The sequence below is a fragment of the Lipotes vexillifer genome, unplaced genomic scaffold (genome assembly GCF_000442215.2).
Source record: "Lipotes vexillifer unplaced genomic scaffold, Lipotes_vexillifer_v1.1 scaffold233, whole genome shotgun sequence".
Lineage (NCBI taxonomy): Eukaryota > Metazoa > Chordata > Mammalia > Artiodactyla > Lipotidae > Lipotes > Lipotes vexillifer.
In genome coordinates, this window is record NW_006790915.1 from 412,121 (window position 1) to 438,151 (window position 26,031).

The 26,031-nt window shown below is 35.7% G+C and overlaps 1 protein-coding gene across 1 annotated transcript in view; it reads right to left on the reverse strand.

Moving 5' to 3' along the window:
• The window catches only part of ZRANB3 (zinc finger RANBP2-type containing 3), a 233,468-nt gene that overhangs the window by 113,034 nt on the left and 94,403 nt on the right, over positions 1-26,031 (reverse strand). Inside the window, exons 3-4 of the mRNA XM_007464006.1 lie at positions 6,881-7,059; positions 4,057-4,288 (exon numbers count right to left, since the gene is read on the reverse strand). Of these exons, the coding sequence (XP_007464068.1) occupies positions 4,057-4,288; positions 6,881-7,059 (411 nt within the window). The remainder of the gene's footprint in view (positions 1-4,056; positions 4,289-6,880; positions 7,060-26,031) is intronic.

The following is a 26,031-nucleotide window of genomic DNA, read 5'->3' on the forward strand; positions in this document are numbered from 1 at the left end:
ATTCATATACCACTTTTACTGTTCACACTTTTAAAGTGTAAATTCAGTGGCTTTTAGTATGTTCAAAATGCGCCCCAGGGACTTCCCTGCTGGCGCAGTGGTTAGGAGTCTGCCTGCCAATGCAGGGGACACGGGTTCGAGCCGTGGTCCAGGAGGATCCTACATGTCGCGGAGCAACTAGGTCCATGCACCACAGCTACTGAGTCTGCACTCTAGAGCCTGCGAGCCACAACTACTGAGCCCGCGTGCCACAACTACTGAAGCCCACGTGCCTAGAGCCCGTGCCCTGCAAAAAGAGAAGCTACCACAATGAGAAGTCCGTGCACCACAACGAAGAGTAGTCCCTGCTCGCCGCAACTAGAGAAAGACTGTGCACAGCAATGAAGACCCAACGCAGCCATAAATAAACAAAAAAACAAACATAAATATTAAAAAAAAAAAAGTACCTCGATCACCACTATCTAATTCTGGAACATTTTTATCACTCCAAAAATAAAATCTATACCCATTACTAGTCATTTCCCATTCCCCCTCTCTTCCGGTCTTGGCAACTACTAATATATTTCCATCTCCAAGAATTTGCCTATTTTGGACATTTCATAGAAATAGAATAAAAAAATATGTAGCCTTTGTGCCTGGCTTTCACTTAGCATAATGTCTTCAAAGTTCACCCATGTTGTAGAGTATATTAGTACTTTGCTTCTTTTACGGCTGTATTTTGTTTATCCATTCAGCAGTTATGGACAATGGCTTTTTTCCACTTTTGGGATATCATGAATAATGCTACTAGGAACAGCTGTATATTCAATTCTCTTGGGTATATACCTAGGAATGGAATTGCTAGGTACTATAGTAATTTGATTTTTAATTTATTAAGGAACTGTCAAAGTGTTTTCCAAAGTGGCTTTGTTGCTTTACGTCCTTTTTATATGATAACATACTCCTAAATAACAAATTGTTCAAAAAAGAAATCACAAGGGAAATTATTTAGAAATTAGATAAGACTTTGCAATAAATGAAACTGAGGAGATAACATACCAAAAATGAGATGCAATGAAAGCAGTGCTTAGAGGAAAATTTATATCTGTATATGTCTGTATTAAGAAAGAAGAAAGCTCTCAAATTAATAATCTAATTTTTAACCTTAAAACGCTGGAAAGAAGAGCAAACTATACCCAAAACAAACAGAAGGAATAATATAACAAAGATTAGAATGGAAATGAACAAAATAGAGAATGGAAAACAACAGAGAAATAAATCAATGAGACCAAAAGTTGGTTCTTGGAGAGATCAACAAAATTGACAAAACTTTAGCTCCAACGACCGAGAAAAAAAGAGAGAGGGCTCAAATTACTAAAATCAGGAATGAAAGGGGGGACATCACTATCAACCTCACAGAAATACAAAAAATTCTAAGGGAACTCTACGAACAATAGTATGCCAATATATTAGGTAACTTAGATGAAATGAACAAATTCCTAAAAAGACACAAAGTACCAAAACTGACTCAAAAAGAAACAATCTGAATGGACATTATTCAAAGAAGAGAATGAGTTGTTAACCTAAATTGACTCACAAAGAAAAGTTCAGGCCCATATAGCTTCACCATCAAATTCACCAAATATTTAAAAAAGAAGTAATACCAATGTTTTGCAAACTCTTCTAAAAAATAGAAGAGGAAGGAACACTTTCCATCTCATTCTTTGAGGCCAGTATTACCTTAATAACAAAACTGGACCAAGATATAATTTTTAAAAAAACTACAAATCAATATCTCTTATGAATATAGACACAATAATCATCAACAAAATATTAGCAGACTGAATCTAGCAACATATGAAAGGATTATATATCATGACCAAGTGAGATTTATCTTAGAATGCAAGGTTGGTTTAACATCTGAAAATCAAAGATTATAATACACCCTATCAACAGAATAAAGGACAAAAAAAATATAAGTACCTCAATAAATGCAGAAAAAGCATTTGACAAACTCAATATCCTTTCATGATTAAACACTCAATAAACAAGAGGTAGAAAGGAACTTAACTGATAAAAGAAATTTACAAAAAACCACAGGTAACACAGGTAATACTTAAAGGTGAAAGACTGAGGGCTTTCCTATTTGTTCCTAAGATTAGGAACAAAATAAAGATGTCCATACTTGCCATTTCCATTCAAAATTATACTGGAAGCTCTAGCCAGGGCAATTAAAGCAATGTATATATGATCCTGTCTACACAAAATCCTAAGGAGTCCACTAAAAACTACTAGAAATAATAAATGAGTTCAGCAAGGTTTCAGGATACATGATCAATACATAAAAATCAATTGGATTTCTACATACTTGCAATGAACGTTCTACAAATGAAATTAAGAAAACAATTCTATTGACAACAGTATCAAAAAGAATAAAATATTTAACAAAAGAAGTATAGGACTTATCCTGTTAAAACTACAAAGCACTGCTGGAAAACAATTAAATCCTAAATAAATTGAAAGATATCTCATGTTCATGGATTTGAAGACTTAATACTGTTAACATGGCAATACACTCCAAAGTGATCTGCAGGTTCAACACAATACCTATGAAAATCTAAGCTGGATTCTCTGCAAAAAATGCCAAGTTCTACAAAAAAAAATCATATGGAAATTCAAGGGACCCAGAATATCCAAAAACATCTTGAAAAAGAAAAACAAAGTTGGAGGACTCATACCAGTTTCAGAACTCCTAATTTAGAACTTGTAACTTTATAGTTTTTTCTTAAAGAGTCCCAAACATCCCCAATTTGTATAACCATCGTGATCCACAAAACCAGGAATTACTCTTGCTTTGAATAGTGGCTATCCTGGGTGAGGAGTGAAGGGACTGGCATGTAATCACATGGGACACAAGGACCACTACTGTATTGTCAGTGCTCTCTTTCTTCCGGTAGGTAATCAATAAGTGAGTAATCATTTTACTCCTATCATTTAAAATACATATATCTTTTATACATTCTCCTTCTTAAATGATACATTTTATGTATTTTTTATTAAGACATAATAAACCCCATTATTCAGAGACATAATTTTGGAATGTAAGTAAATTACTTGGGGTCCACTCTCCCACTTCCAGTGAGTATCCAGAGCAAAAATATAAAAGGTAAAATTGAGAATTTTACCATCACAGTCTATGTACTGTTATGTGTATTTTCAGAAGACTCCCAGGGTGGAGAACAAAAGCAGAGCCTTGGTAATATTAGTAGAGATATGATGCAATAGCTGTTTCTCAGGCTTGGCTTAAGAATCAAAAATAACAATGGGCACCCTTAGCTGAGTGCTTACTATGGCACATGACAAGGTACTTTCGAAGCAATGTTTCCTTTATTTCTTACAACAACCCTACCAGACAACAGGCTCATATTTTTTTCTATGACTAAGTGTACCTTAATAGACAGTGCTTCCCTAGGTTACACTGACCCTTAGAGGGTTTCACCCTTCATTTCTTCCTCTCAGCCTTCCATACCCCATCTGCCTCTTAGAGTTGTAAAAGCTAAATAGGGAATCTAACAAATGCCTTATCCCTCCATTCAAAGTGGATACCCTATCTGGTCTTCATATAAGTTCTATTTTCTGTCTACCTTCCGAAATGTGGATTTTGAAGCGAAAGAGGAACAGAGAGAAATTATGTAACACAGTATAAAAGATACAAAGTAGATTCAACACCAGTCATAAGGAGCTTATGATGTAAAATAGACTAGATAAATGAAAACTGAGACCATAGAAGAACCATAAGAGCACAAGTGTGAAGATTACAAATGTGTACTGAATGTGAAAATCTTATAATGAAGGTAAAAACTATTTTTTATATATACCTACAAGCATGGCTATGGTTCACATGTAAACAGATAAAAACAGTCATGGTAAAAGATATATTTAACTATAAACACATATCTAGAATTTCCCAATGTGCTCTTATGGCATTTGAGGCATCTGATTTAAAATTAAAAACTGCAAAAAACAGTGATTGATTCAATTCTTTTTTTAAAGCCCAGAGTATAAGGATTTTAATACCTCTTCAGGTCTTCCAAGTGCTGGAGTTCCTGTAAGAAGAATGGCTCGTTTGGCTTTCTGTACTACTGGCAATAAAATCCTGCTGCGAGTTGCATTTCTGGACTTCATGTAGTGTGATTCATCTACAATAACTACTTTGAAGTTCTGATTATTCAGTGCATCTATCAAAGTCTCCGCATCTGTGGTTAAAAGACCATAACCCAGAACTGTCACTTTGCTGGTCGATATTCTCCTAGAAAAGAAAATCCATGTACTTTAAAAATATTTTAGTAACCAATTTATCATAAAAAAATACATTTCTTTGGGAAGAAATACAGAGGAGAAAGAAGAGGAAAAATAAGAAGAGATGGTATTACCGCTGAAACCCAGTATCTCTTAAGATTTTACCATCTTCAAATATGACAAATCAGAATCCAAATTTAAAATTTGGTTAACAAAACCAAATTTTTGGTTAAATGGTCTTTGGAATATTTTGACATCCAGGTAGCCACATTTTACTAGGATAAGTACATTACTTTCTGAGAATATTTGCTTCCATGCACCTAGAATCATGCATAAAAAAAGTAGATACTCAAAGATTAGTTAACTATTCAACGAAGCCTTCCCACCAACAGGATAGGAGTGTTTTTCAGCTGAGGTGCTGTTGTGATTTCGAGCAAGATGATACTTAGTATTACAGGTCTGTCCAGAACACTTCAGGGCATTTCACATTCTTGAACCCTCCCATTAAAGGCCAATAGAGTCCTTGTCACTTTGACAAGTGAGGCCCTGGCCCTGGGGTGACAGAGTGTGGGGAAAAGAGGAGGAGGGTACCACCTCACACAGAGACACATTGGGCTAAAGTTACCTCTGATCTTTTGGACTATCTCTATAATTCACGTATCTATAATATTCTTTATCAAAACTGTAATGAAATTATTCATTTATATATTTATTTCCCTTATTATATCATGAGATGGGCTGAGGACAGGAAATGTGTCTTCTTCAGCTTTGTATGTACAGTGCTACGCTCCCAATGAGTTTGTAGAATGAAATAATTATACAAATAAATGCATTAACAATAAAACATATCACTTTTGTGTTTTCTATATCACCAGTGAAAAACACATGACAGTTTCAGTCTTCTGCAGTTCTCTACTCTCTAACAGAAAACTCAGATCTCCTAAAGAGCCAGTACTAACATGAATTTTTTTTTTCTTAAGGACAACTGCATTTAATTCCTGGATAAATCTACTTAATATAGAGTCTTAAGAATTTCCTACTGTACTCAAATACCAGAAAAAGCTGCAGAAGAAAAGTTTAGGGTTAATATCACTTAGATATACTAAGAGCAATATACAGAAGACAAGGGCTTCAAAGGTCACTGTAGCTGCTATCCTGCCACATCTTGACTAGCGGACAGTCCAGGAATAACTGGCATGACAAAAGGAGGTATATGTATTTGCAGTAAATAAATGTTGTCACATGTTGCTATATACCTAAAGCCGTTTTCTTTAAGTACCTGGAAGACATTGGGTAAGTTTTTCTGCCCTTAGCTAACATCCTGCAGAAAAGTTACACTGTAGGGTTGTAGTACTATCAAACATATCCCAACTATTATTCAAATAAAAATACTAGCCACTATTTAATAGGAATATATTTCCAAAATAACAATAAAAATTAGAAGACCTAAATGCTATTAAAAATGATAGAGGAGAAATATTTTTAAAATACTTAAATTTAACTTTTAAATAAGGTATAGCCTACAGAAAATGACTAGAAAGGCCTTAATAAATTCTACATTCTCTAAATTCTTGTCTTAAATTTTATGCAGTTTTATTGTAAGAGAGAAAATTTATAATTATTGCATACATTTTATTTTGACCATGCAATTAGTGTCTAAATTTTCTTCGGCCCAGGAAGACATATTTCATTGAATTAGAGTTCCAAGGTTGAAAGAGAAAAAGGCTGCCATCTATTTTATCTGGGTCCTCCTTCCACATTCACAAAGGCCACCTTTATTTCTACAAACACTCTTTACGTTTAGAACCTTAGAGAATACAATATAGTAGAATACTACCACACACGCACAAAAAAATCTAAGTATGAACATTTATTTCTAGTAGATACATCGTTTTTTATTTGTGGATGAGAAATTGGTAATTTTCAACTTCTGAGAACATGATAATTTGCATGATTCACCCAGAAACTCAGTGTAATAAATTATTAATATTCAAATTGATTGGTTTATTCAAATTGATTGGTTTTTTCCAATGGCTAGAAAACAAAAGGAGAAAAATACAGTAGCTATACTATGACTGATTTTTAGAATAAGGACTTCAAATAACCACAAAACAAATATTTTCAATATAGAAAATATTAAAATTATAAATTAAAATAAAAAAGTAAAATTGCCTAACATTAATTCTCAGCTATACATAAAACTTGCATACTAACAACTTAGAAAGCAAAACCAGCCATAGTTGCTGATAATAAAAGCTCAAAACCTTCAAGTTAATCCTTGCAAAGTTGTAAAATTTGTTTTTCAACCCTAAAATATTCTGCTTAAAGTAAATTTAAGGTATATACAGCATATGTATATTCATATATTTTTAAAGCATGTATACTTTACATTTACTTTAAAAATATACCATAAAGGAGCTTATGACATCAAATACACAGTTGGGTTTTAGATAAATAATTCATATTTTAAAGTGTAAAATAAAATTCGCCATATTACTCTCTTCATTCCAAATTCTGTGATAATCTCATTCTAAACATGGCTATATGCTGAATACACACAGGAGGGCTTTTCTTTTCTTAAAGATTTAAAAGTTGTTCTTACCCAACATCAGTTTTATTCTGGATAACATTGATTTCTTCTGGACCCAGCTCTGGGATCCATTTCTCTATTTCTTCTGTCCAAGGGTACCTCAGAGATGAAGGGACCACGACTAAAAGTGGCCATTCCTCCTTATAGAAGTAAGCAATGCCAATTGCCTGAATTGTCTTTCCTAGACCCATCTAAATTAAAAATAAATAAATGCTAAAATATTTTGAAAGAAAATGTTTATCAAATATTTTATTTAAAAGTATTATCAAAATAATTTTCCAATGTAAAATCATCTGGATTACACAGTTAATAAAGAGCTCAAGATTATCACGACATTTAAAATTTATTAAGAAAATTATATTATTTTCAAGTCATTTGTGATTGAACTTAGAGACAAAAGGACCACTAATTTAAAATATTAGTTACACTGGTTTCAAACAACAAGGTTCTACTGTATAGCACAGGGAACTATATTCAATATCCTATGATAAACTGTAATGGAAGAAAATATAAAAAGAATATGTATATATGTAACTGAATCACTTTGCTATACAGCAGAAATTAACACAAAATTGTAAGTCAACTATACTTCAATTTCAAATATCAAAAAAATTAGTTATACTGATTTCAAACAACTTAATTTTACAAAGATGTATGTGACCATGTATAATTCTCCTCTTGGAGAATACAAGAGTAAATACTTTACCTATACAACACAATATCATGTAATTTTAAAGCTAGAATAAGTCCTGAATCATGCACATTTTACAATAGAAGTAAGTACAGAGAGGTTAAACTATTTGTTGAAGTTCACAGTTAACTGGATGAAAAAGTAGTATGAAAGCCCACATCACTGCTGTCTCGATTGTTTTCACCGTTATATCACACTGCCTGATCTCTAAGCTGTCCCCATTTAAAAACTGGTTACTAGCGGCTTCCCTGGTGGCGCAGTGGTTGGGAGTCCGCCTGCCGATGCAGGGGATGCGGGTTCGTGCCCCGGTCCGGGAGGATCCCGCGTGCCGCGGAGCGGCTGGGCCCGTGAGCCATGGCCTCTGGGCCTGCACGTCCGGAGCCTGTGCCCCGCAACGGGAGGGGCCGCGGCAGTGAGGCCCGCGTACCGCCAAAAACAAACAAACAAACAAACAAAAAAACTGGTTACTAAATCAATGTCTACAGTGGTTTTGTTCATAACAGCCAGAAACTGGAGACAACGCAGATGTGCTTCAACTGGTGCATGAATAAAAACTGTGGTAAATCTATACAATGCAATACCATTTAGCAATAAAAAAGGAACAAAACTGGTATAGACAATCTTATTTACAAAGCAGAAACAGAGACACAGACGTAGAGAACAAACGTACGGATACCAAGGGGGAAGTGGGGTGGGTGGGATGAATTGGGAGATTGGGATTGACATATATGCACTACTGATACTATGTATAAAATAGAGAACTTCCCTGGTGGCACAGTGGTTAAGAATCTGCCTGCCAATGCAGGGGGCATAGGTTCGATCCTTGGTCTGGAAAGATCCCACATGCCACGGAGCAACTAAGCCCGTGTGCCACAACTACTGAGCCTGCGCTCTAGAGCTCATGAGCCACAACTACTGAGCCCACGTGCCACAACTACTGAAGCCAGCGCGCCTAGAACCCGTGCTCTGCAACAAAGAGAAGCCACTGCAATGAGAAGCCCATGCACCACAACAAAGAGTAACCCCCACTTGCTGCAACTAGAGAAAGCCTGCGTGCAGCAATGAAGACCCAACACAGCCAAAAATAAATAAAATAAAATAAATTTATTAACTAAATAAATAAATAGTGTTTGTTCCTTAAAAAAAATAAAATACAATAGATAACTAATGAGAACCTACTGTATAACACAGGGAACTCTACCCAATGCTCTGTGGTGACCTAAATGAGAAGGAAATCCAAAAAAGAGGGGACATATGTATACGTATAGCTGATTCACTTGGCTGTACAGTATAAACTAACACAATATTGTAAAGCAACTATACTCTAATAAAAAAAAATCTCAAATGCATTTTGCTAAGTGAAAGAAGTCAGACCCCAAAACTAGGTACTACATGATTCCATTTTTATGTCATTCTGGAAAAGACGAAACAACAGGTACAGAAAGCACACCAGGGGTTGTGGGGTGGGAGGAGGACAGCAGCATGTGAGAAGATTTGGGGACTGATGAACTGTTCTGTATCTTGTGGTGGCAGTTACATGCCTGCATTGGGCAGAACTCATGGAACTGTACACTAAGAAAGGTGAATTTAGGAGGGAGGGATAAATTAGGAGTTTGGGATTAGCAGATACACACTACTATATATAAAACAGATAAACAACAAAGACCTATTGTATAGCACAGGGAACTATATTCAATATATTATAATAACCTATAATGGAAAAGAATCTGAAAAAGAATGGATATATACATATACATATGTATAAGTACAACTGAATCACTTTGCTGTGTGCATGAAACTAACACAACATTGCAAGTCAACTATACTTCAATTAAAAAAAAAAGTGAATTTACCTAAAAGGGTGAATTATACCTCAATAATCCTGACTTTGAAAAAAAGTAGTTACTATTATGAACCATGAGAAAGACTAAAAGACATAGACCCTGCTTACAAGACTCTTCAAGGAGAAAAAAGACAGAAATATAAAACAATTTAAAATGTTTTAAATGCTGAGTGAAATGAAAGAAAAAAGAGAAAAATAAAGTTGTGGACTTTTAGCAAGCTTCCATTATGGAAACATGGTAAATGGAATGCAGAAAGTGATTTTGTTTCTGACCTGGCATATAGTAAGTGCTCAGACATTATTTGAAGGTATGAGTGAATGGATGACTAAATAAAAATCAAGGACTTTAAATTCTCTGGGACAGGCAAGACCAAGGCACAGGAAAGGTGTTTACAATTTTTAACAAAAGGGAGGAAGGTAACTGAAAAGTTTTTGGCCAAGAGCAATTGTATTTTTAGTTACCATTTCAAAGTTTTGAGGCATAACATTCAAGTACAGAGTCAAAACAAAGTCTAAAAGCTTTCAGCGTTGAAACAAGATGCAGGTGAAGATAAAACTTTTTTTCTACCTAGTATTTTAAGAGTAAAATTGAGGATAAGTTCGGCAGGGCTTGTTAACAGGTTAAGGTAACTTAGGAACTGACACGCACACATACACAAAGCACCCTACATATTTTATTATAAAATTAAATAATTTAACACCTTAATATTCTATATCTCTTTCCAAGAAGTAGCACACAACCCAACCTTTAGGCCTGCAGAGTCAAATTTAAGATTCACCTAGTGGTAAATCTTAGCCCTAAGAGAAAAGAACAAGCTTTCACATAACTTAGTTTTGTAAATCCGAACCAAAGAGTAATTATGCACCAATATAGAGTATAATGGCTGATATGTTTCCTTGTCCTCAAAACCTGCCAATTCTCAGAGCTGAAACCACTTAAACAAAATTCTGGAACCAAGTTAGTTCCAAGGCAGTAGAAATTTAAGAATTATAGATCACCTGGCTTGAGATCATTAGTGTTGCTTCTTTCCTGCAACAACTCTGACCACGAGCACAGCTCCAGAAACTGAGCCATGGCCTTATTTTGTGTGTGTGGACCATACCACGAACCTGTGCCCTAGTTATGAGTCCCTGGTTTTGCTTCCTTCCATGGTTTCATCACTCATTTTCTTAATTTCAATTTCTCTAGAAATAGGGGTCTGTTTTGCTTCCCTGATATCCTGGGAAATAGGATTCTTTCTCTGGGACTCAGATTCTATCACCAGGTCCTTACCTTTTGCTTGCTGCTAAATTTACTTAGTGCCAATCACCTGCCTACCTGGACTTTGGTGCTCTTCACTTAGTGTGACCAACAGTGTTCTGTGTTGGCCTGCCAGGAACCCACTGATAAACTAGTTTCCAAAATTTCCTAATATTGTCTGCTACTGAGATCAAGGATGTAGGTCTTTCCAGATACTATAAAACTCTTATCAGAGGAAAACACAGGCAGGACACTCTTTGACATAAACTGCAGCAGTATTTTTTTGGATCTGTCTCCTAGAGTAATGGAAACAAAAGCAAAAATAAATAAATGTGACCTGATTAAACTTAAAAGTTTTTGCACAGCAAAGGAAACCATAAAAGAAACGAAAAGACAACCCACAGAATGGGAGAAAATATTTGCAAATGATGTGACCGACAAGGGATTAATTTCCAAAATATACAAACAGCTCATACAGCTAAATATCAAAAAAACAAACAACCAAAGCAAAAAATGGGTGGAAGATCTAATTAGACATTTCTCCAAAGAAGACAAACAGATGGCCAACAGACACATGAAAAGATGCTCAACATCACTAATTATTGGAAAAATGCAAATCAAAATTACAATGAGGTATCACCTCACACTAGTCAGAAAGGCCATCATCAAAGTCTACAAATAGTAAATGCTGGAGAGGGTGTGGAGAAAAAGGAACCCTCCTACACTGCTGGTGGGAATATAAATTAGTGCAGCCACTATGGAAAACAGTATGGAGGTTCCTTTAAAAACTAAAAATAGAGTTACCATGTGACCCAACAATCTCACTTCACGGCATATAACTGGAGAAAACTCTAATTCAAAAATATACATGCACAGCAATGTTCATAGCAGCACTAAACCCAGTAAAAAAAAACCCAAGCCAGTCTCCTTTCCCTGTTTTCTCCAGCCATTTTCATACCTGCTTAGGAGCCTACCCTGCTCTCCCTGGAAAGCAGTATGTGAGTAAATAAACTTTTTCACATCTTATTGACATCTGTGTGGCATCATCATTCTGGACATCTGAACCAAATTTTGGGTGAAAGAGTCCATTCTGCCTCTTTAGGGTGACAACAGCCAAGGAAAGCCATTCCTCAATACACATCAATAAGCAGGCATTGTGAGCTACATGAAAAGTTTTCCTTGAGTTTTGTTAGCTTGAATGAAAAATCTCAGAATCTGATTAACTTGGAATCACTGAAAAGAATGAATTTCTGAATCTGCATACCTGATTCAGGTATCTGATTTATCAGAAGATAATACCCTATCCTGGTTGGAGAATTCACCTAAAAAATGAAATTCCAATTAGTTTTTATCTAGTTATTTTTCATGGTAACAACCCCAAATCTTCTATTCATCATCTCTTTGTTAAAAGATCATGTAGTTAAACAACTAATGGTGATTTCTACAAATTAGAAAGATAATCAGTTGCTAATGTTCTTAGGTATTTATTTTTTAAATATTTGCTGTTGATTGTTCCTTTTTTGGGCACCATCAGTAGAAGATAAAGTTTGATAGGACAAACTCTAACAAAACATGATTCCAAATTAAAAAAATAAAAGTATATTAGTGTAATCTCATGTTCCCATTAAGGAAAGAAATTATACATAGAATAGCTGAGTTCTAGATAAAATTTATCAATAGGAAAATAATTGGCTGAAACTACTTTTACACTAGAAATAAATTTTTAAATTATGTACATATAGGTGGTTCAAAGCTCTGAGCTCTAACTACCACAGAATTTGTTAAAGTGGAACCGTCCAGTGCTTCATAATGATTCAGCCTAAATCACCTATTTGGAACAAAAGCCTTGACTCAGTAATAATACAACTATTTAGGTAACTACATAAGAAGAATAAAAAAGAATACATTAACTTCAAGAGAACATTTTTCAATATTTTCAAAATAATGAATCACTATTATACTGAGGAGAACAATTTTAGGTTTTCTAAATGTCTTTTTCCATAAAATTAAGAGCAACTAAATAATAATGATCCTAACTGACACATTGAATTTCAGTTTCAATTTTTTGTATTGTGATGGCTTTTATACAGCAATTGTATACAAAAGATGCCTGCTGATTGAAAATTTTTTGAAACTAGGAAATTTCACCAATTTTACAGTTATAAGCAGCTTGTGGATTGTCTTTAGAATAGGTGGCCTATTTGTTCTAGAAGATACCCCTTTGGAGGACTTTTAAGGTATGTAGATTTTAAATCTTAATGAGGAACTAAATTAAGTAAAGAAACCCACATAGAAAAATGTTAGACTGAAATCCTATGTTCTATTATTTATTATTGTTAAGGAAGTGTATGTTTTAGCAGAAGTATTTAAATGTTCTTAATTTTCTTTCCTATATAGAGGTTTAGATGGTATATCTGAAAATTATTGTTTATTCTTAAAGGGGAGAGAAAGAGAGAGAGGGAGTGTGTGTGTGTGTGTGTGTGTGTGTGTGTGTGTGTGTGTGTGTGTTCATTCATGTGCTCTTGTCTCACAGGGGATTAGGGACAGGAAATAGACCACAGGAATATGGACATAAAAGCCTGATCTTCTCTTTACTCAAGAATGAAGAGGCTACGCTTTGGGAAATGTGCTGTCACACTTCCCTGATGGTCTGGCTCTTCCTCATGGATTGAAGCAAGCTTTCCCGTGAAGGAAATACGCTAGGATCATGTGAGGCTGGAAAGGAAGTGGGCCTTAAAGGGCAGCAGGACAGGGCAAAAATCTTCTCTCTCTAAAGACAAAGACACTGAGTTGAGGCTGAAGCACTTGAGTGAACTCGAGTAGGCCTGTACTCCAAAGCAGGGCTCATGATGCCCATGAGAGGGAGCGCAAAAAGTGAAGCAGTGAGAAGCTCTGCAATGGACAGAGAGGCTGGATCTGAGCAAATGTGCTTGAAGAATACTATTTCTAGTATTAGCAGTTAACTGCTACACCCTTAATGTTGTAGTTTTATTCTAACCAAGGCTCTAGGAAATTTTATTAAAAGTCACAGCTTTACAAATGGGGTAAAGTATTATCAACAGGTAAATCTGAGTAAAGGGTATAGGGATGTTCTTTGTACTATTCATATTCCCGCAACTCTTCTGTAAAGACAAAATAACTTTCAAATAAAAAACTAGAAAAAAAAAGAAGTTACTGCTCTACGACCTATTATCAGTTGTGCTGAGAGGAAGGACAAGAGGGCTGTCCTATATTTTAAAAGGAGTGGCCAAGAAGAAATGCTTCTAGATTATTCCAGACAGTACTAAAAGGAGAAAAACATCTAAATTCTCTTTAAATTATTTTAAAAAGTCAGCAAAACATGGGTACTAAAACATGAAAGGCAGCACAAAAGATAATCAAAGATCAATTTCACATGTGATTATTGAGAAAACACTTTAAGGAGACTAAGAATATAGAATTCAGTAGACCTTTAATAGAATAAATAACATGACCAAGAGGAGTTCAAGTACAGGAATAAAACAACTTTTCAGTGTAAGAAAGTCTGTTACTATAATTCACAACGTTAATAGATCAAAGGGAAAATGTCATATGATAATCCTTAGATGCTGAAAAGGCAACTAAAAAATTTGACTTTAATTCTTGATAAAACTCTTTATTATTAGCTATTACTAAAAGGAAAATCTCTTCACATTAGAAAAAAGTACATATCTCAACCAAAAAGGCTGTACCATGTTTAATGGAGAAAAAACGTTCCCACCAATATCAGAAACAGGAGAAAGAAATGACAAATATAAACATTAGAACAGATGGGTAAAAAGTGTATTAGTTGCAAATAATGTGACCACGTACAGAAGAATTGGTAAGTGGCTATTTCCAAATTATTATGAAAAAAGTCTGGTCCTTCGAAGGAATATTCAAGGCAGAGCAATGAAACAGAGGAGAATGTAGAAGCAAGACATGTATGGGAATTGAGCATGTGATAAAGGTGGTATTTTGGGGGAAAAAATGGTTTATTCAACTAATGATGTTAGGAAAATTAACTAATAAAGGAAACCAGAATATGTTGCCCCAAAATATGCCTCTCTGACATAAAAATTATTTTGAGCTGAAGACAATTAAGAAGTACTAAATGCAGAAAAAACTCCCTCCTTTCCACCTAAAGGCAGGAAATAAATTCTCCTTTTCCTGGAGACAGACTCTTATCAGTCCAGGAAGGCACCAGAGGAATCTACAAACAAACCTTGTTAAACTAACCCTTATCTTCCTAGTTACATTTTCACCATTTACTACTCCTAGCCCAAACCCCTTTGCCTTGTCAATTCTTCACAAATTTATTGTCTGATTGTCTGAAAGGTATAAAAACTTCCTGCTCTGGTCACGTCTTTGAGTCTTCATTCTCTTGTGATGGCTCTCATGTACATGAAAAAAATCAATATAATTTGTATGCTTTACTCCTGTTTATCTGTCTTTGTCAGTTTAATTTTCACACCCAGCCAGGGACCCTAAGAGGGTCAGGGAAAACTTTTTACTCCTCTACACTAACCACTTGGAAAAATAATAAAAGTAGGTCTTTGCCTCACCCCTCACTAGAAGACAATTTCCAGAAAGATCAAATATATATATACTGGGACTTCCCTGGTGGTCCAGTGGTTAAGACTACATCCTGCCAATGCAGGGAGTGTGGGTTTGATGCCTGGTCGAGGAACAAGGATCCCACATGCCGCATGGCATGCCCCAACCTCCCCCTACCAAAAAAAACAAAAACAAAAACAAAAACAAAAACAAACAAACAAACAAACAAAATATATATATATACACACACACACTAAGAAGTAACACATATAAAAGTGATAGAAAAAAGATGTGTAGAAATAAAAATAAAAACAGAGTAGACATTTAAATTCATTATATCAAATCCAAAAAGCATAAAGGAAAATACAAAGAGAACTACGTGGAAACCAAAAAAAACCCAGAATTGTAATACAGATGACAAAAGGCCAAGTTCCTCAATTTATGAAAAGTTTCTACCAGAAAGGAAAAAAAAAAAAAAAAAAAAGGACAAACAATCCAATAAAAAAAAGAAGAAAAGAACTGAACAACCCACTCACATATGTAAAGTACGTTCAACAACCATCAGAAGATGCTCAAGGTCACTCATACTTAGGGATGAAGAAATCAAAACTTTGAGAACCCGTTTTTTCACCTACAGAATAAGATGAATAAAAACTAAAGATTTGCTAACAGTGTTGGAGCAAGTTTGGAGAAATTTACACTTGTACACTATTGTAGATATAAATAGTGATTTGACCATCCAGCAAGTCCAATACTTTGACTTTATTCAGGGATATACTTGCATAGTATGTTGAATCATTAAAGAAGAGACCCGTTAGAGAAATTATGGTACCTCCATACAATGAGATATTATCTAATCATTAAAAAAACTGAAATAGATCTATATGCTGATATGGAAAGGCTGGTAAGTCATAGGCTGCAAAATAGTATACGGAAAAGAAAAATAGTATGGTAAATATGATCCAGTTAGTATTGAGAGAGAGAAGGGAAGAGACGAGAAAGAAAAAGAAGCGGGGCCAGCAAGAAAGGGAAGAAGGGAAGGAGGGAGGATGGAAGGAACTACTGATAGTGTTACCATTGGAGGGAGGGCCTGCAGGGGTAGGACCGGAAGGAAAATGCTGACTTTGAGCTCGTATTAAGTCTTCAGTGCAGTGTACATATCCCGTCTGAAAAAATATTACTTGGAGGGGGACGGTAAAGGACAGAGAGAAAAGTTCTTTTAAAAATATGCAAGAGGCTATTCGAGAAGTAGCAAATTTCTGAGTATTACATTTAAGTGTTTATGCCAAAATCTGGTCATCAACTGTGACCTTATAACAAAGTCAGTCTACTAAAGTACTCTGACATTTAGGTGGGGTCGGGGGTGGTGGAGGAGGGAGAGGAATGAGGAGAGGGAGCAACATGAATTAAACGCACATATTTAAGTGCAGAATGAAAGAACTTTTCCAAAAGCATTATTGGTCAAACCCACACTTAAGGAAAAATGAAGAAGCAAAAAATGTAGAAGCCTAGGGTTGCATGATGTCTCATCCTATTTCTGCTGATGATAAGGTCAAGCCTCAAAGTAAGTCACTTTTCCTAATACGTTTGGATTTTCAATCTGTAACAGTGTGGAGGCTATGTATTATATTACTCATTTCAAGGGAGTAAGTGGGAAAATGTATAAGGAATAATTTATGTTTCCTGGGGGAAAACAATTTCACTCAATAAAAGAAAGAACAATCGCAATGTTTTGAACTACAAAACACAGAAAGAAAAACAATGAACACAGACTATAATATTTTAGAAGAATTTTGAGTTATACCTGTAATGCGGGCAGCAATCTGTCAAAATCTTCTGTGATGTTCATTGAAGGGTAGCAGAATATGCCACCCCAAAATATGCCTCTTTGGCATAAGGATTACTCTGTGCTATATTTTTGAGAAATAGCACACACAGGAAAAGCTTTGAAGATGAAGTAGAAGTTACCCTTTTGAAAGGAAAATTTATAGAAGAAAACTCTATTTTAAGGGCATCTCCCTCTCCATACCTGGAATAGAAGGATGACTCAAATTACAAGGAACTCTTACCAATGAAGAAGGCACTGACAAATCCACACAACAAATCTTACACTTGTTAACCATGCTTTTCCCGGAAACTTCCTATAAAACCCCTCCTCCACCCCTGGCCCCTGCCTTATTTCCTTTGTGTTTAGCTGAACATGGTATTTAAGGTGGTGGCTTGGGCCATTTAAGGAATTTTACTCATGTTTCCTAGGTATCTCCCCTGTATACATGTTAATAAACTCCTGTTCGTTTTTCTCTTGCTAATCTGTATTTTATTACAGAGATTCTCAACCAAGAATTGAGAAGGGTAGAGGAAAAATTATTTTTCCTCCTCTACATTCATATTTAATCTTAAAATGGTCACAAGATAGTAAAAATGAGGTAACTATGATGTAACAAGTTCAGATGTATATGTATTATCATTCAACCATTACTACTCCTAAGGTACAATTTGAATTGATAAAAGATCATGGGGCTTCCCTGTTGACACAGTGGTTAAGAATCCACCGCCAATGCAGGGGACACGGGTTCAAGCCTGGTCCGGGAGAATCCCACATGCCACGGAGCAACTAAGCCCGTGAGTCACAACTACGGAGTCTCCGTTCTAGAGCCCGTGTGCCACAACTGTTGAAACCCACGCACCTAGAGGCCATGCTCCACAACAAGAGAAGCCACTGCAATGAGAAGCCCGCACACCACAACGAAGACTAGGCCCCTCCTCGCCGCAACTAGAGAAAGCCTGCACGCAGCGACAAAGACCCAATGCAGCCAAAAATTAATTAATTAATTAATTATTTTAAAAAGTTCATGATAAAATACTACAGATTGATAATGCTCAATAGTTCAGAAGTAGATGTTCCATATATTTTTCATATCTTTAAAAATCTGTTTTGTAATATTAAAATCACATGAGAGGGCTTCCCTGGTGGCGCAGTGGTTGAGAGTCCGCCTGCCAATGCAGGGGACACGGGGTCGTGCCCCGGTCCGGGAAGATCCCACGTGCCGTGGAGCGGCTGGGCCCGTGAGCCATGGCCGCTGAGCCTGTGCGTCCGGAGCCTGTGCTCCGCAACGGGAGAGGCCACAACAGTGAGAGGCCCGTGTACCGCAAAAAAGAAAAAAAAGAAAAGAAAACATCACGTAAGTTAACTCTAATAAGATTCTTTACATTTTCTCCATATGTATTATAGGATTAGTGCCTTGGCAATTTCTTGAAAATGAGAGCCCAACACAACACAAAGAGCACAATTATAGATGCTTAGGGGAAAAAAAAGAAAGAAAAAAGGAAAAAAAGAAAACACAATCCAATCTTTTGGTAATGTTCTAGGTTCTTAAAATCTCCTATACTTATGAATCATTTGGATATTAGTTAAAAATTCAGACTCTAAGGCACCAAATCCCCAAATCCTGACTTGAAAGAACTGGACTTTTAAAATAAGACCCCTAAAGCAATTCTCATGGGGATGGCTCTCAGGCTGCATTTTGAGAATAACTACTCTAAAGATTAAACTTTGGAGAAAAATATCTCAGAGTGCTTTTGCCTAATTTTTTGCCATTTTCTCCCCAGGAGAAAAAACAAGAGAAAAACCAAACTTAACACTTTCAGGATTTTATTCTTGAACTTCTTATTAATTGCTGGAGGACCTTGTTCCTTAACTGATTTTCAACTCCAATTCTAAGGCAGTATAAACACAGTGCTTTCTATTTCGCTATATAGTATATAGAATAACTTAATATATATATATATATATATATATCTTTATTGGAGTATAATTGCTTTTAGAATAACTTTAACAAAAACAGAATTTGGCTTCTAACTTCATAATCTATTTAGATAAACTAACAATTTAATAGAAAAAGAATTTCAGAAGTTTAATAAAGGCTCTGGAAAGGATTCTAATTTGTGTATTAATTTGATTATCTGTTATTTCAGGTAAGCAAAGCACTATATTTAAGCCATTATAAACAAAACTGTTTAACAACTGGAGGAATAAATAACTTACATCACTAACATTTCTAGTTGTAATGAACAGAAAAATCAAAAAGAGTGCATTTAAGGAAAGAAAAATGTATGAAAAATACACAGTTATCCATGTTGTATAATAACGCTATGAATATGCTGATCACAAATGTAAACAAAGGAGTCTTTCAAAAGTGTACGAAAACAAGGACTAAGAAAAGAAAGACAGGGAACATTTGCACTTGGCGAATCGATTATTGCCAATAATGATCAGAGATCAGCTCAGCTAGAGATTTTATAAAAGAGAAAACGATTCTTTACTTGGATAGTGTAAATAATTACAGCATGGTGTTTTATATCCTTTTTTATGTGATAACACTACAATTAATTTGAAGACAACATCAGAATAAAGAATAAAGAAGCTCACGTTGAAATTCAGACAGTATATTAAAATAATATTTTCTTCATTTATATAATCGTGGTGGAAGTGAAGTAAATAAATAAGGTCACCACTTATTTCTGACAAGAAGAAAATTACTTTTGCTTTCAAAATAAGAAACCAAATGCAAAGCAATCAAAAGATCCAGAGAAAAAAATTTTACGAGGTTATTAGAATGTTTTCTTGTATTAATCTGTCAATTCTTGTGTTGACACATAGCAATCACTTTAGAACCATTAGAAAGAAACTGAAATTTAAATCCAGTAATTTTTGAAAATGTAAATTAAGCAATGTCAGAGATTCACTACTCAAATTCAGAACTGAGACTCATTTAAAATGGGTCATATAATACAAAGGAAGTAAAAAGGAAGCCTTCATGTTTTTTTTTTAAAGAAAAGTAAGAATAATAAATGGTTACATAAAATGAAAAGCAAACAAGCAAGAAGAAAACAAAATGCTAACCACATCTTCTACCACTTGCCAAAATGCCATTATTGACGAAAAATAGAGCCCTACTGAGTTGGGTAGATAGCTGTCAAAGGTTAAAAAGTAAAGGATGATCATCAAAGACTGAGATTAGGCATTATTTGCTGAAAAGGAAACAAGAATGTGAATCAAATAAGGCTGCAAAATCAATTTGTCATTCTAAGGAAAAGACATGGAACGCTATCAAAAATAAAAATTGCTGTTTAAATTGGCTTAGGCAATAAAGAAACACTAGGACTATTAAGAAATAAGAAAGAGAAAACCAGAAATGTTTGTAAACATTAAATACCTAAAAATTAATTTTTGTATGTTTAGAGAATATTTAAAGAGATGATTTTGGGGGCTAAAAATCAACCAACCCACATCAAGATAAAATTTCCTGGGTCCAAACTACAGAGTTTTTCCCTCTAGGGTGGAATTTGTATAGATTGTTTCTGTATTAGACAGAGTTACAGATAATTTCTCCTACAATGCAACGTCACATGAACCCCAGGGAAGTAGTATATAGCAAAGTGAAATATATTTGGTTTCTAACATTTTTATTGGATAGGGATGTGCCTTGTTTTCCCAATATAGCTAAATATATTGTAGAATAACTTCTGTGTTCTTTCTCTTCCTTTGTCTTCTACTAGAACTAATAATGGCTCCAAATTTCTTAAATGAATCTATGCACAGAATATGCTCAAAAGTGCACAGCCCGTCAATTATTACTTAAGGAATTCAATTTTACTCCATAAAAAGAAATGAGATATGTCAAAATTATGATAATGGAATCATATGCTAGTCACAGTCCTCATTTATTAAATATTATTCACGTCAAAATAAAAAATTGACTCTGGTTTTATGGAACCAGTTGACTAGAGAAAATGTATATATCTGAACTTCAGAAATTTTAATGAAAATGTTATCTAAGAAAATCGTTTTATGACACAAATTCAAATTGGCTTTAGAATCAAAATAAATGTTACTTGCAAAGTATTAATAAGTATAACAACAAACAATAAATAATAAAACAATTTATACGGAGAAGTTGCATATGTTAAGATCTAACCTGGGCTTGACTTGACTTTATGGAAATGCTAGTGATGTTAAAATTAGAGAAAACAGTTCACTAGATTCATCTGAACACTCTGTCATAAACTAATAAGGTAAAGAAAATTAAAAATACTATAAAAATGTTGGAATAAAAAAGTAATGGGGCTTCCCTGGTGGCGCAGTGGTTGAGAGTCCGCCTGCCGATGCAGGGGACACGGGGTCGTGCCCCGGTCCGGGAAGATCCCACATGCCACAGAGCAGCTAGGCCCGTGAGCCATGGCCGCTGAGCCTGCGCGTCCGGAGCCTGTGCTCCACAACGGGAGAGGCCACAACACTGAGAGGCCCGCGTACTGCAAAAAAAAAAAAAAAAAAAGTTAAATTATGCTTTCAAATGTCATGGCAAAAAAAATTGAATGCCTCGCCGTTCTATAAACTTTTACTCTCTGGAAATATGTCATTTACTATAAAACAACAGGAAAATACTATCATTGTTAAAAAATATATTGTAGGGAGGAATTCCCTGGTGGTCCAGTGGTTAGGACTCAGTGCTTTCACTGCCATGGCCCGGGTTCGATCCCTGGTCGGGGAACTAAGATCCTGCAGGCCACGTGGCATGGCCAAAAAAATAAATAAAAATTTAAAAAATAATATATATATGTATGTATACAAATGTGTATATACATATAGTAGTTTAATTTTCTTTCTTTTGTTAATGCCTTAGGTTTATTTACAAACACATCTAGTATGTTGAGCTTGTTGAATTAAGAAAAATATATGCATAACATGAGAGTTCCGAGTTAAGCTTTACTTGGGGGAAAATGAAGACTGCAGCCTGGGAGACAGCATTTCAGATAACTCTGAGAAACTGCTCCTGAAGAGGTGGGGGGAGGAGACAGGATATATTGGAGTTTTGCAACAAAGAGCAAGTAACTGGGAGGTCAAAAGACTATCTTAAATAAAGAAAACCAGATATCTCAAGTTAAGGAATTTAGCGCTTTTCTATGTATGGGAAGATGCAAGAGTCTGGGCTCACAGAAATCATCCCTTTGATGTGCACCTTAGCTATCTGGGACCTGTATTTTCACATCCTGAGTTTCCTCAGGGCTCACCGCAGGGAATGGCTGCAGTCTGATGGCTGCTAGATGGCAGGTATTCTTTTCAGCCCCGAGTTTCCTCAGGGCTCACCAGCTCACTTTGGAGGGCTGCAATCACTGGTGACTGTGACATCCTTTGTTTATTGATATGGCAGGAAATATTCCATTTATAAATATTCCATTCCATTTATAAATATTCCATTTATCAAGTTCAAGAGTCAGATCTTTTTTCAAAGACAGTGCACCTCTTAAAATACTCCTTTTCATATGTGTTTCATGGATTATTTTTTAAGCAGTTGGTGTCTTACTACAAAGAAAGGTTCAGCAAATCCAGATCCAAAGTACAAAGTGATCATAAGTAGTAACTGCTACTTGTTTTCCACTAGAATAGTAAATACTGACCTGGACCCTCCTCATAGTGGCTCCAATGCACCACAGGGGCTGTGAACCTCCAGACAGTCTGTCCCAGCACAGCTCTGTCGGAAACTGTGAAAGGCACAAAGACTGAAGGTGGAAGAAATGGAGGCAGCACACCAAGGCTTCCTTTCCTCACGACCTTGTTCCCCTGTGTCTAGTTTAACTTTCTGAATTAACTTTATAGCTTGAGAGAAAGAAAATGTGACTAAAACTTGCAGAAAATGCCAAAGATTGCCTCATTCTATTGAAAACTTTTGGATCACTTATGAATAAAGTTAGATAAAGGTTAAGAAAGATACATACTTCACATCACTGTAATATAGAAAAAGAAGACACTAAAGAATCAAGAAAAGCAGTTTTTAAACTTTTAAAAAGCAATGTAAGCCATTTTCAAATAAAACATTACACAGAAACTCAACATTTATCAAGGAGAAAAAGTGAGGCAGCTGTAGCTGAAGTAAAGCAGAAAGTTCACAGCCTCATACCCTCAAGTCTCAACCTCAGTTCTGTGAAAATACAGCTCATAAACACCGGAAAGTCAATAAATTCGTCAATTTACCTTTTTGCAGTGCTGGCTTTATACTTACCTCTTCTGTAAGACTCACCTTAAATCTACCTCCTTTACAAAGCATCCTGACTTAATCAAGCTGGAATTAATTTCCTTCCACAAAAGTACCATGGAAGTTATATTGTAAACTTTATTTCCAATATTTCTAGTATTCTACATTTTACATATATCATACAGAGACACACACCCCACAACCTTCATTTCCTGATTGAAAGCTTCTCAGATAGTGGACATGTTTCTTAATCTATATTCATAATAATTTTTCAAATAGAAGACCCTCAATAATATACAGGGGTAAAAGGTAGGTTAATCAATGGCTAAAGGAAAAAATGTTTAAAATGTTCTAATGTAAAGAAATTAAGACTTGGATTGATAACAATCCCTAGCTGCTATCTATGAAAAATCTGGAGCAGAATTGTGGTCTAATTCCCAGTGCGGATGTGGCCCCTTAGGGCTGTTCAAGTTCTGTGGAAACTTAAGTCCATTACTTTAAAAAAAAAAAAAAAAGAAGCAGATTATGGGGTGATAATTAATTTTAACCTCCCCTCCAGATTTTAAATAATTTCTATCCCATTAAGAACATTTCAGTTAATAAAAATTGGTGAGGCAGGAACGTCTGCAACATCCTCCTTACAATGTACTTGGAAGTATTACTATATAATAAAAGTGCCTTAGGGTGACACAATGGCATTAGTGCTTTGTGCCTTTCAGTGCTTATGTGAGTTATAAACATTCTATTCCAGGAAGATGCTCTGTCTGACTCTATCTGGGTACGGTTTAACTCACCATTGCTGTCACCTCTGCATTTCATTTTGAATCTTATCCAAGACTATGGAGAGAACATTGCAATAGCCCAGCTGTGCAAAACAGCAGGAGCCCTGAGCAAAATTACATCATTCCCTAAAGAAATCAGGGAAAACTTCTTTAAAATTGAAAATGAAATCAGTTGCATTAGTATTATACATTTCAAGTGTTCAAGATAAAAACATTTCAAACTGAGCAAGACAACTCAATGCTAGACTTTTTTTTTTAAGTTGATTATCTTTTTCTTCTTCTTTTTGGCCATACCGCATGGCATGTGGTATTAGTTCCCCGACCAGGGATCGAACAGGTGACCCCGGCATTGGAAGCACAGAGTCTTAACCACTAATCTGCCAAGGAAGCCCTAAGCTAGACATTTTAATAGTTTTTTAAAAAAGACCCCTGGGCTTCCCTGGTGGCGCAGTGGTTGAGAATCTGCCTGCTAATGCAGGGGACACGGGTTCGAGCCCTGGTCTGGGAGGATCCCACATACCGTGGAGCAAATAGGCCCGTGAGCCACAACTACTGAGCCTGCGCGTCTGGAGCCTGTGCTCAGCAACAAGAGAGGCCACGACAGTGAGAGGCCCGCACACCGCGATGAACTGTGGCCCCCGCTTGCCACAACTAGAGAAAGCCCTCGCACAGAAACGAAGACCCAACACAGCAAAAATTGAAAAAAAAAAAAAAAAAAAAAAGACCCCAACCCCCAAATCCCACTTAAAGGAATCTTTTCTCCATTACCTCCATGCCACAAGAATAACTGGAGGTGGGTGGTAGTGGACATAATTTAAAGTACTGGTGACTATAGACAAGATGTCCCTTTTGTTCAGATAAAGAGATGCTTATCTGAGATGAGCTCAAAGGTCTCAAACCAACACCAACAATTAATGAGACAAAAGAAGTTCTCTCTCTCTTTTTCTCTCTTACTCATTCATTCAGAAGGCATTAACTGGAAATCTACTATTCCCTAGACACTGCTAGGTAGATATGGCTTGAGTCCTAGGAGTTCCAATCTTTGGGAGAGAACCAGTAAAGTACACTAGAACATGATTCAAACTAAAGTAGAAGTGAGAGCACACAGGAACCAAGAGGCTCAAAGGCTGGTGATACAGAGGTGATACAGATGGTGACACAGAGGAAGTGATATTTGAAGAGGGTTTTAAATGATGCTTTTGTTAGGTGAACTTGGGGAAAGATGGGGACACAAAAGGAAAGGAATTAATCAGAAAAAGAACAGCATATATAGAGATAGCAAAGCTTAAAAAGTCATGGTGTTTGGGAACAGAATAGGGGAAAGGAATATCTGAGATATATTCCTCCTGTTCCTTACGTAAGTAATCTCATGAGAAAAGTATTATTACTCCCAAATTTATATAAAGAAACAAAGGCTCAGAGAGATTAACCTATCTAATATAACATTTATAATAAGTGGTAGATATTATAATAGGTAGGGAGATGGAAGTGTCACTAGAATTGATGCCAGAGAAGGGGAGAAGAGAATAGAAGACACAGGTAGCGACTACGATGTAAAAAGTGCTTTACTTTATAGGCAACAGAGGGAAATGGAGAATTTGAGGAATACAACTCTAGCAGTAGTAAAGAGTAGCTATTTTCATTTGATTCAGCTTTGGCCTTTGTAAAACAAAGGGAACACTTCCTAACTCATTCTACAAAGCCAGCTTTACCCTAACTCCAAAAACAAAGATATTATTTTAAAAAACCCAAAAAACCTACAGATCAATACCTCTCAGGAACATAGATGTGAAAATCCTCAACAAAATATTAGCAAACCAAATCTAGGAATGTATAAAAAAGAATTATATACCATGGCCAAGTAGAATTTATCCTAGGTATGCAAGACTGGTTCATCAACACTTGAATGTGAATAAATGTAATCCATTACAACAATAGACTAAAGAATAAAAAAATCATATGACTTTATCAACTGATGCAGAAAAAGCAGCTGACAAAAACCAAATCCCAATCATGACAA